Source organism: Labeo rohita, chromosome 16, assembly GCF_022985175.1.
Source record: "Labeo rohita strain BAU-BD-2019 chromosome 16, IGBB_LRoh.1.0, whole genome shotgun sequence".
In the NCBI taxonomy this organism is placed as follows: domain Eukaryota; kingdom Metazoa; phylum Chordata; class Actinopteri; order Cypriniformes; family Cyprinidae; genus Labeo; species Labeo rohita.
In genome coordinates this window covers 36,126,879-36,139,227 of record NC_066884.1, presented here as the reverse complement: position 1 = coordinate 36,139,227, position 12,349 = coordinate 36,126,879, and the positions used below count along the sequence as shown (strand labels likewise).

Here is a 12,349-nt window from a genome sequence, read left to right as displayed (position 1 = left end):
GGTACATGAGGCTGGGATACTGTTGATCATAAAATAAATAACTGGACAGACTTGGCATATGATGTTCAGATGTATATTTATATTTTTACATGGTTTTAAATATTTAAAATAATTCACTGTTGAAATTCCCTGCATATATATTTCTCCATTAAAAGGCATTTCTCGACTCATGCTGGTGGAGCAGTCGACGTCCATATGAGGAAATCCAGTCCTGTTTCCAACCAGTTTTTCAACAGTCCTGAAACATTTCTCTCACTGATGACGAGAAACAGCAGTTCAGGATCTTCACATCATGCCCAAATTCTTCATCTGATCTGATTCATAAGAACTCAGAGCTCAAATTCACACTCCAGAGATGATGCTTCAGTTAAAACATGATGCTAAACACTTTCATTCCCATTCCTACTATTATTTCCAATTGATTTGAACAATTTCATAGATCCAGCTTTGTTTTCAAGTCATTTTAGTATATAAAATGTTATGCTCAGGTGATGGTGTGAATGGATAGGCTACACTAAATAAATCCTGGGAAGAAAGACTGCAGGAGCAGAATCACTCCAACCACCATCAGACCACAGAAGAACAGCACCAGCCACAGCGGGAATGATCCTGAAATACAAATAGAACAGCATTACTGACACATCAGCATTCACTATTTAAATTTAAATTAAACTGTTAAAATGCTACAAAAAGATACAATGTATTTAGCACCAGAACAATCTTCAAATACACTATTTAAAATCATCAAAGGCTTGACTGACCAATCAGAATCAAGTATTCTTGGGAGTGGTGAAAAAAAAAAGTGAATGTAACAGTCAAGACAAATTTCTGTATAGCGCTTTTCACAATTCACATTGTTTCAAAGCAGCTTTACAGAAATTCATTGTGTTCATGTTTTACAATGAGCAGATTAGATAATAAAGTTTATATTTTGCAACAATACAAGCAATAACGCAGTTCAGACTTGCCATAGGCCTATAGTATATTATGCTTTAGATGAGTTTGCTGCATTTATGATCATAAACGTATAAATCCAACTTTATATAAAGAGCTGAGCAATAACAGCTACTTTTTCGACAAAACAAAAAAAATCAGGTGGTTGAAATTGACTATATAGTATACTGTATGTATGTGGCTGGCTGGCTGGTTGGTTAGTTGGTGTTTTAACTTTCTTAACTTCATATAAAGAGTGATTTGAAATCCTCTATCAGGTTTTTCAAGTTTGCTTTAAATAAAAAAATCTAAAATGGGTTCAGGGTTGAACTTAAACCAGCACAATTTAATAATTTATGAGACACTGAACTATAAATAGCATATCAGTGCATCTTCATTTGATATTAATAAATTGTGTGCGATTGTGAAATGTCCTATTTGGCATCATGTATATATGATCTGATCCCAGTGATTACTGAAAATACAGATGTGAATTTTATCCACATTAGGGTTCATTTCATACAGCTTGTTGTCTGCATGTGTGCAGATAAATGTGGACATGTATGAATACATAAATCTGATCCCGTCATACTTACTCCGGTTAGACACGGCATGCATCTGACAGCGGCTGTCGACGGCTACGCTCAACAGCACCACTTCATTATTTCCCTTCACGGCTTTACTTTTAGGAGCATCAGGTAGGAACGTCAGGTCTGTGACGACAATGCCGTGAGATTCCTGGATGTAGTACAATTTCTGGAGGGGCGATCAGAAGAGACGGTCAGTACTAAAATAATGACTCCACAACAATATGAAGCAGCACAACTATTTTCAACACTGATAATAATCAGAAATGTTTCTTAAGCAGCAAATCAGCATATTAGAATGATTTCTGAAAGATCATATGACAATGAAAACTGGAGTAATAATGCTGTAAATTCAGCTTTGATCATGGGAATAAATTACATTTTACAATATATTCACATAGAAAACTATGACAGCGCTTTAGTGCTGTGTTAATTAAAAAAAAACAATCTAAGATTACGAGATTAAAGTGGTAATATTTTGAGAATAAAGTAGAAATTACGAGAACAAAGTCGAAATATTTAGAAAATAAAGTCAGAATTACAACAACAGTCGAAATGTTTCAAGAATAAAGTTGAAATATTACGAGAATAAAGTTGAAATATTACAAGAATAAAGTTGAAATACTATGAGAATAACGTTGAAATTATGATAATAACGGTGAAATGTTTCAAAAATTTAAATAGTGGAAATTAAAGTTAATTAAAATAGTAATTATTTAAATTAAAATATTAATTAATTAATATTTTGAGAGCATAGCCTATATTGCGCATGCAAACAGCCCGCACTGGGAGCACCAGGAGAAGTTCTCAGGCGACCGGAATTTATTTGAATATATTTTAATTACTTGCGTCCAAGCAGCCGCATCATCGTACTGGGATGAGGAAGAGTCCATTTTAAAGAATCACGGAAACAGCTTAATATCAAGAATATGTGACCCTGGACCACAAAACCAGTCTCAAGTCGCTGGGGTATATTTGTAGCAATAGCCAAAAATACATTGTATGCATCAAAATGATTGATTTTTCTTTTATGGCAAAAATCATTAGGAAAGTAAAGATCATGTTCCATTAAGATATTTTGTAAAATTCCTACTGTATATACATCAAAACGTAATTTTTGATCAGTAATATGCATTGCTAAGAACTTAATTTGGACAACTTTAAAGGCAGTTTTCTCAATACCCTCAGATTCCAGATTTTTAAATAGTAGTCGGTCAAATATTGTCCTATCCTAACAAGCCATGCATCAATGGAAAGCTTATTTATTCAGCTGATTTATAAATCTCAATTTCAAAAAACTGACCATTATGTTTTGTGGTCCAGGGTCACATATGATATTTATTAACAGACTGAACAGGAACAACTTTTTATCTGAACATCACCTCACATACCCAATCAAACATTTCTTTTGGGGTGCACCATAGTTCTCTTATTTAACCCTACTACAAATATATCTGGGATTATTAGCAGAAATCATACCATGTGCAATACTTGCCGGGACAGTATGACAGAATTCTTCAATTGCATTCATTATTTGTGGTGTGCCAGTCCCCCAATAGCAAAAAGCTTGGTGCGTTTGGTACTTTTAATATAAAACAAAGTCTCAGCTTTCAAAATCAGTTTTGTAGTGAAATACAAACAATGTGTCTTGCAATAATGCGTTTTCACGCTCTTTAATGTGGCGGGACAGATCGCTGTGTTGATCTGACTCAATTAAATTACACTGTTTTCTTTATGAAAATTCCACCACCTACTCAAAAATGTCTGTGGCACACAATCTTTTATTCCTCACATGTATTTAATTAAAAACAACAATAAAACATTCGAAAGGTTTAAGTGGACTCCAGCTCATTAACATACGTTATATTGTTGCCTTTTCTGAAGTATATAACTTTAAGTGACTATTCACAAGGTACTATTCTCGCACTCGTAGTATTTCGACGTTATTCTCGCAGTATTTCGACTTTATTCTAAATTGCAATAATATTGCAAAAGATTACTTTTTTTTTCTTAAAAGTAAAAAAAAATAAAATAAATCAGCCTTAAAAAGCTAGGTTTTGACTACATGTAATTGATTATTGATTATGCTGTTTGTACCTGCAGGGAAAATGCTATATAGATGGCCACAGATCCCGTCACCGTTCCAAGACCAAGAAATGTTCCAGAGTCACTGAGGAACAAAACACCACCATGAAACACAGGATAATTCACCATAACAATGAATAATGCATGAGAGACACAGAAATATTCCCTCTACCTCACTGTAAGACAAGATATAACTTCATTTCCACAAGGCTTCGTGAGCAGCGGCAGGAAAGCCCGTCCGTCCCATTTGGTGATGTAGCATGGAGGGGGTTTGCGGTCCCGTTTGTGGGGGATTTGGACTGTATAGAGTCTTAAAGCATCTTTCTGGTCCTCCACCTTTGCAAACCTAATTTTATGCAATAACAGAATGACAAAACATTAGAAAGTTTGACAGCTCCTTGTCTGTTACTAACTGGCCCTTTCCAGATTTTGACTTTGTTTTCCATTACATTTTCTTACAGCTATGGTGATGCAAATCACGTTCTTTAACTATTAGATTTGTTAGATAATAATCCTCTGCAGTGAATGGGTGCCGTCAGAATGAGAGTCCAAGCAGCTGATAAAAACATCACAATAAACCACAAATAATCCACACCACTCCAGTCCATCAATTCACTTCTAGTGAAGCCAAAGGCTGCATGTTTGTAAGAAACAAATCAATCATTAAGACATTTTTAACTTCAAACCACCGCCTTATGCCAAAATATAAAGCCATAATCCATAATAATGCTTCCTCCAGTGTAAAAGTTTATCTCCTGTTGTCCTCTCACATCAAAATCCATCCACATATTTGTTTAGAGCCGTTTTGGTTCGTAAACAGTGCTTGATCTGTGCATATTTTTCTCCTGATAAATGCTGTTCTTTAGAACTTTCTATTCATCAAAAAATCCTGAAAAAGGATCATGTGACAATGACTGCAGAAATGCTGATTCTAACAATTGCAACAGGGTTTCAGCTCTACGCTCTTGAACCCCTAATAATGTAAAATTTATAGAATATAATAATACTTTGAAGTCCTAAGGTTTGGCAAACAACACATCTTTTGCCTGAAATCAATCATTAAGACATTTTTAACTTCAAACCACCGCCTTATGCCAAAATATAAAGCCATAATCCATAATAATGCTTCCTCCAGTGTAAAAGTTTATCTCCTGTTGTCCTCTCACATCAAAATCCATCCACATATTTGTTTAGAGCTGTTTTGGTTCGTAAACGGTGCTTGATCTGTGCATATTTTTCTCCTGACTTTTTCAGTAGAGCAATCAATATATAAACAAATTTGTTTCTTACAAACACACAGCTTTTCTCTCAGAAGAAGTTAACAGATAGACTGGAGTCAAACTATTTCTATTTCAAATAAATGCTGTTCTTTAGAACTTTTTATTCATCAAAAAATCCTGAAAAAGGATCACGTGACAATGACTGCAGAAATGCTGAAAATTCAGCTGCAAAATTTTAGCTTTGCATTACAGGAATAATTTTATTTTACAATATATTCACATAGAAAATAGTTATTTTAAATTGTAAAAACTGCTTTTGTAAATTGCAAGCAGCGATTACCGGGGTTCAAGTGTTTTAAGGTATTTAATAACATATGAAAATAGACATTATTTAGCAAGCCTGTAACCACCAAATCAATGATTTTAATCCAGGTAATTTACCATAGAAATATTATGTTATAGTGCCAGCGGTGGTCTCATCTCCTTAAAACTTTGCATGCTTGTTTAAAATCACCTGTCTCATGTGCTTACCAGGTTGTGTGAAGTTTTGAGTTTTCCTTTAGGCTTTATAGAATTTTGGGTACATTTGGGCAGGCCCCTTTTCGAAATGACCCCGTTATAGCCTCCCAAAGAGTAACTTTTTAACCTCAAGAACTCATTCCATTCAGGAGTTAAAGGCATTTTACTAAAAAGGCCCTGCCCCTTTTCGAACATTTTGGCATCCATTTGCAACGGTGAGTCAAAAGTAAAATTTTTGTTTGATAATTATTCATATTCACTCTCCAGACAATCTTTCTGCTCTGGTTTGGTTCCTATCAGATGAAAAACCTAGGACTAGTTCGCAAAAGTAGGTTTTTCAAAAAATGCATAATACCTAAAAAAATTTTACCCGGCTCACGATTGAATCTGAGGCATGCGTTTTGCCCGGCGTGAGCCAAGGATTCCAACGGCATATGACATTTGTGACTGACAGTTTAGGAGTTATGAGCGATTTCATAGTTTTGCTCACTGTAGCGTCCCCGTCAGGCCGACTGGAGCGAGCCCTGGTGACGTTGTAGGCGATGTGAGTACTACCATCCCTCCAAGTTTCTAATCTCTACAACTTACAGTTAGGTCTGCCTATTCAGGGAAAGTAGCAGCTGTCAGGAAGTGCACAACTTGCCTGCATGACTTGTAGCGGTACATCTTCTCTGCGATCTGAGGCATGTTTTCATGCCAACACAAACCCACGGCCAGCTGATCGCCGCTCCACACGCTGCACTCGAAATCACGGCCTACTGTCACAATGTGCTACATTAAAAAAGAGAGAACAGAACTACTTTAATGAACCAGCGTAAAATAGACAATATTGGTAATAGACAATCAGTTCTTAATTGCTTAAAGGAGAAGTCCTCTTCCAAAACAAAAAATTACATATAATGTACTCACCCCCTTGTCATCCAAGATGTTCATGTCTTTCTTTCTTCAGTCGTGAAAAAATTATGTTTTTTGAGGAAAACATTCCAGGATTTTTCTCCATATAATGGACTGATATGGTGCCCCGATTTTGAACTTCCAAAATGCAGTTTAAATGCGGCTTCAAACGATCCCAAATGCGGTTGTAAACGATCCCAGCCGAGGAAGAAGGGTCTTATCTAGCGAAACGATCAGTTATTTTCATTATAAAATACAATTTAAATACTTTTTAATCTCAAACACTCGTCTTGTTTTGCTCTGCCTAAACTCTGTGTATTCTGGTTCAAGACAGTTAGGGTATGTTGAAAAACTCAAATCGCATTTTCTCCCTCAACTCCCTTAATCATTTCAAAACCATCCTACGTCGCTACAGACCCAGTCTTTGCAAAGTGAACATGCAAAGAAGATCAAAAACCCATAAAGGGGTCATCGGATGCCTATTTTCCACAAGTTGATATGATTCTTTAGGGTCTTAATGAAAAGTATACTTTGGTTAAAAATTTTAAATGGTCGTGTAAAACAACAACCTTTTTACCTTGCCAAAACGAGCTCTGCAAAAATCATCCCATTCTGAGGGATTGTTCCTTTAAATGCAAATGAGCTCTGCTCGCCCCGCCCCTCTCTTTTCTCTCTGAAGTGACGAGCCTGTTTACTTTAGCCACATTTAGCCACATTATTGGGAAAGGCGATCGCAAAGATTCATAAAACAAACCCTTATACTCACTTCGGCTGTAAGTGAAGCTGGATTGCGAATGATTCACGCGAACATAGACGGATATGTGTAGATCGTGAGCCACATTCCCTTTACAAACAAACCTAAACCACAGCATCTTCAGCGGCTCAGATGTCGGGAGTAAATGACGGCCACTATGTTCATTATTACATCCAGCAACACAACACATCAATCTGAGATATTCTTGTCTAACTTACATCTCTGCTCCAGCATGGAAACAATGGAGGTCTGACCGTGACAGCTGATCTGAGGTAAGACGCTCATGTCAATCAACTATTGTGGGAGCGGCCTCTGTGGGTGTGACGCCACACCGACAGACATCTGAGAATGGCTCGATTTGAAAAAGGGGATATTATTTTTACAGATTAATAAAAAACCACTGCATGGATTTTTATTATAGGGTAGATTTGTACATACACTGCCAACACACATTAATGTTCAAACAACATGTAAAAGTGAACTTTGCATCCGATGACCCCTTTAACAAAAAAGGTAAAACAGCGATATAGGACGATTTTGAAGTTGAGGGAGAACATGAGATGAGAGTTTTTCGACATACCCTAACTATGATGAACCGGAAAAAACAGAGTTCAGGCAAAGTAAGACAAGGCGAGAGCCTGACATTAAAAAGTATATAAATTGTATTATTTTTATGAAAATAAATGATCGTTTTGCTAGATAAGACCGTTCTTCCTCGGCTGGGATCGTTTGAAGCTGCATTTAAACTGCATTTTGGAAGTTTAAAATCGGGGCACCATATCAGTCCATTATATGGAGAAAAATGCTGAAATGTTTTCCTTAAAAAACAATTTCCTTATGACTGAAGAAAGAAAGACATGAACATCTTGGATAACAAGGGGGTGAGTACATTATTTGTAAATTTTTGTTCTAGAAGTGGACTACTTTAATTGCTTTTTCTCAGTTCTTAATAACTATAACAAATCTTCACAAAACACACCTTCTTATCAGGACTGATGTCTATATCCTCCAGTTCATCCTTGTGAGCTTTGAAGCTGAACTTTTCCTTTAAAGAGGGGAACTGGAAAAAGACGAAACGAGTTGAGACAAGGACAGTGCTGGGAAAAAAAGTCACAGATTCATGGGAGAAGCTCACCTCCCACACTCTGACGAAACCGTCGGCCCCGCCGCTCAACAGAAGCGTGAGGTCGGCGCTGAAGCGCACACACTTCACGCAGGGCTCTTGTGGGCTGAGGTCAGCCTGCACCGCTCCAATATCCGCCACCACGATCTGAGGAGAATCCTCCTTCATCTGTGCCATGTCTCCTCCTCCTCCCCCATCTCCGTTCTGGCCTTTCCCTCCTCTTCCTGGCCGCACCTTTATCTCCAGCCCCTATTAACAGTGTCAGAGTAAAAGATGCATGATAATGTACACATGACTATTCATTCATCAATGCTTTGATTTCACCTCTACTGACCATCTTTGGCTGCAGGTTTCTTTGCCTGTTTGGCCGCATGTTGACTGAACCTCATCAAGCTGCAATTGGCATCCTGACCCGCAGCGATCACATCCCCACCCAGAGACATGCACATGGTGGCTCGCGTGTCCGTTTCATGAGTGTGCAGCAAGGTGGCGCTGTGCACACCGCCGACCAGATCTAAATTCAGGAAATGCTGCAACAAAACAGTAACACAAAACACCCTGTCACTTTCACTTCACTTTTGTCACATTCAACAGCTAAATAGTACATAATGTAGGGCCCTGTGAAATCCATTTCAGTCTTTCTCCCCAAATTTTACAGCTTGTGTTTACATTTTTCTGGATTCCATTTTAATTGTTAAATTCAAATTTAATCATCAAAAAGCCAATTTGAAATCTAGACAGACTGTAACCAATTTGAAATCATGAAATGTATACAATACAGCAACAACTGATTGAAAGTTTAAAAAAATAAAAAAAATGGAATCAGCTATTTATTCTGTTTCATTTTTTCTGGATTCCATTTCAATGGTTTAATTAAATTTTATTAATCAAAACAGATGTCAAAACAACTGAATTCTTAAAACTTTAACAATAACAGCGTGTTTCATTATTATTATTTCAGAAATTCTGTGTGTTGTCTGTTTTTAATGTTTCCAGGTTATGCGTTTTATGTTTTAATAAAAATTCACAATCAAAACTAGGGCTGTCAGTTTAACGTGTTAACTTAATTCGTTATGGAAAAGTAACGTGATTAAAATATTTTAACGCAGTTAACACGTTGGCCCCGTCCCCACACCTGTACATCATCTTATATTTCTATAGTTGAGTGTTGACAAATATGATGCAGGGCAACAATTCCATAAATGCAGTTATGCCCTATAGTTTTGCCCTATAATCCAAGTTATTGTGCAAAAATGCTCCTCTATGTGTTTTGTTTCATATTTATATACATCACATATCACATGACACAAGTGCTGATTTTGTCCCAATCTATCAAGAGCTAAAATGTAATTTTATACAACAGTTCAGGAAGTAAGAAGTTGATATTGTGTTATATTTTAAACACAATATTATGTGTTTTTGCTCAATTTTTGCACAGAACATATTACCTTTGAAGCCATAGCAGAGTTGTTGCACTTCTCTGAGCAACACAGCAGTTTAGTTTCTGAATGAATCCGCGTTTTGAACAAATCGCATGAACCAATGATTCAAAGGCCCATTTATAAAGAGAGCCATTTATTTCATTCCTTGAATGAATCAGCCATTTGAATGAATCAAATGATAGACATTTACCACCCCCTGCTAGCAGATTTAGTTTCTTATTTTTCATTAACAATAATAATAAAAATAAAAACATTAAAGGGATAGTTCACCCAAAAAATGTAAATTCTGTCATCATTTACTCACCCTCATGTTGTTTCAACCCTTTCTGTTGTAGAACATAAAATAAGGTATTTTGAAAACTGTTGGTAACAAAGCTGTTTTGGTTACCAATGACTTTCATCGCATGAACAGATGTTTCTCAAATTATCTTCTTTTGTGTTCCATAGTGCACGTTAGGCCATTGCAGCCTAAAATATTTCTTTTTAAAGCTACTATTTGTAATGTCTACTTGATACTTTCTCATTTAATACAAAAATAGCTGTTTAATAATCTTTTGTGGGTATTTTCAGTTAAATTTATTTTGCCGTTAATTAGATTCATTAATCGAAACATCAAAAAAAATGTAATCGACTGACAGCCCTAATCAAAACCTGCTGTAATCAAATGAATGCACAAAACCTAATTTAATTAATCTTTTGAAATGTAATCAAATGAAGTTTGAACAATTCCTTTCATTTTTTGGCAAACAAAGTACTGCACAACACAGGTTTACTGTTTAAAATTAAATTAAATAGGGAAAAAACAATTGTGATATTTCTGAAACAATGTGATGTTGTAATAAACGTATTGTTTTTGTTGTTATTATTTTAAGAAGGACATTCTACTGTACAATAGTAATATTGTTATACATAATAACACATGCAGACTCACGATCACTTTTGATGAAACTACATAACATTTTGCAAATAAAAGTACTTCTAAATAAAACCTTCATTTATTGTCCTTAACAAATATTATTTTTCTATAAAATAACATATCATTCACAGCTGAAATCATCTATTTGAATATTTGAAGCCAAACAAGACTATTCATAATTTGGTTATTCAAGAATATAAAGCACCTGATTCTATGTTGCACCACTATAAAAAACCATATACATCCTATGTAAAGACCATAAATGACAAATATGTAATTATGTTGACTGATTAATTAATTGTGATTGTGTAATCAAGCAACTTTACACATATGAATGGCCATGTAAGTCATTTCTGAAAGGCTGCTGATATTTGTTAGAGACTGTACCATTCCATTCTTGATCCCCGTCTTGGATGCACCGCCTCCTCCAGCTGTGATGATCAGGCCCGTCTTGGGGTCGATTTTCACAGTATAGAGAGGGGAAGGGGGCTCTGTACAGCTCAGGCGCTCTTCGTTTACCCATGCTGCGCTGTGATCTCTGGACTCTGGTCTGAAAGTAAATTACTGACTGTTACACACAGTTACACAAAACCAATGCACAACCACACAGCTGTAGCACAGACAACACTCCAGTGATTAAGCTCTGCTGAGGGGACAGTCCTACTTTACATTTTCATGCCCATTATCATTGGATAAAATATTAAACTCATCTTCTACCAATGGATATAATGTTTTAGTAATCACAATATAGTAAAATTAAGGGAACATAAGAGCGGTTTGAGTTGATGTTGCCAATTTGCCTTTGGCCGATTAAAAAAAAAAAGACATTTCGTTAGGAAATATTATACATTTGCCTATTTTCTTGTATTTTCTAATCAAAATATTTCCAGAAAAACACTTTCTTTCCACAAGTAATGCAAGTAATCCACTAGCTGCGTGTTCGCAATAAACAAATCCACAATTAAGATATTTTTAACTTCAACCCATTGCTTCTGGCTAAAATACGAGTCCTCTGTCTATAATACTGCTTTCTCCAGTGAAAAAGTCATCTAGTCTGAATCAAGCAAGACATATGCACAGATCAAGCACTGCTTTCAAATGAAAAAGACATTAAGTAAAGGTAAGACATTAGTAGATGGAGTGGAGCGGTGTGGATCACTGTAATGTTTTTATCAGCTGTTTGGAGTCTCATTCTGACGGCACCCATTCACTGCAGAGGTGAGGAAGTGATGTTGAATTTCTTTAAATCTGTTTCTGTGAAGAACCAAACTCATCTACATCCTAGATGGCCTGAGGGTGTGGAAATTTTCTGAATTTTTGGGGTTTGTTTGTTTTTGAGTGAACTATTCATTTAATACAGTTTGTCTGAGATCTTCTTTCTGATAGTATACAGTTTTACAGACAGACTCCCTTCAGTTACATCACAAGGACTTATAAACACATCTACATATATAATTTTATGTCGTTATTTAGCAATATAAACACTGGATTCTCTGTGTTTTCATTCCTTGTAGCTCCATCTGCACCTTAATCCCTTCAGCTCTATATTCCAGTCATTACAACACGACACATCCTTCATTACACAGACTCCTTCGGATAACGGGATATAAACATCACTGCACTAATACATTCGGTTCCGTTTATGTGTGAGTGTCTGCTGTCTTTGTTCGCTATCTCTCAGGCTCGAGATGTGAGTTAGCGCGTCGGTGTCGGTGTCGGTGTCGGTGTGAGTCACTGCACCTGTGTCTGTGGACGCGCTCCAGTCTCTTACTCCAGTTATTCCAGTGTTTAGTGGACATGCCACTCTTATTTCCCACTGGATCTCTCACAACATTTGTCAAAGAAGCACCATCTACTTCCTCTGTTTCCCTAGGTA

General features: G+C 36.3%; 1 protein-coding gene across 1 annotated transcript; it reads right to left on the bottom strand.

Moving 5' to 3' along the window:
- Positions 1 to 57: 57 nt before the first annotated feature.
- Positions 58 to 11,021, bottom strand: preb (prolactin regulatory element binding). Its single transcript, XM_051131175.1, is given in 11 exon segments — positions 58 to 609; positions 1,530 to 1,689; positions 3,618 to 3,690; positions 3,778 to 3,951; positions 5,988 to 6,115; positions 7,972 to 8,052; positions 8,128 to 8,332; positions 8,334 to 8,364; positions 8,450 to 8,645; positions 10,861 to 10,953; positions 10,955 to 11,021. Coding segments are annotated over 11 exon segments (1,278 nt in total). The 5' UTR covers positions 10,997 to 11,021; the 3' UTR covers positions 58 to 514.
- Positions 11,022 to 12,349: the final 1,328 nt, after the last annotated feature.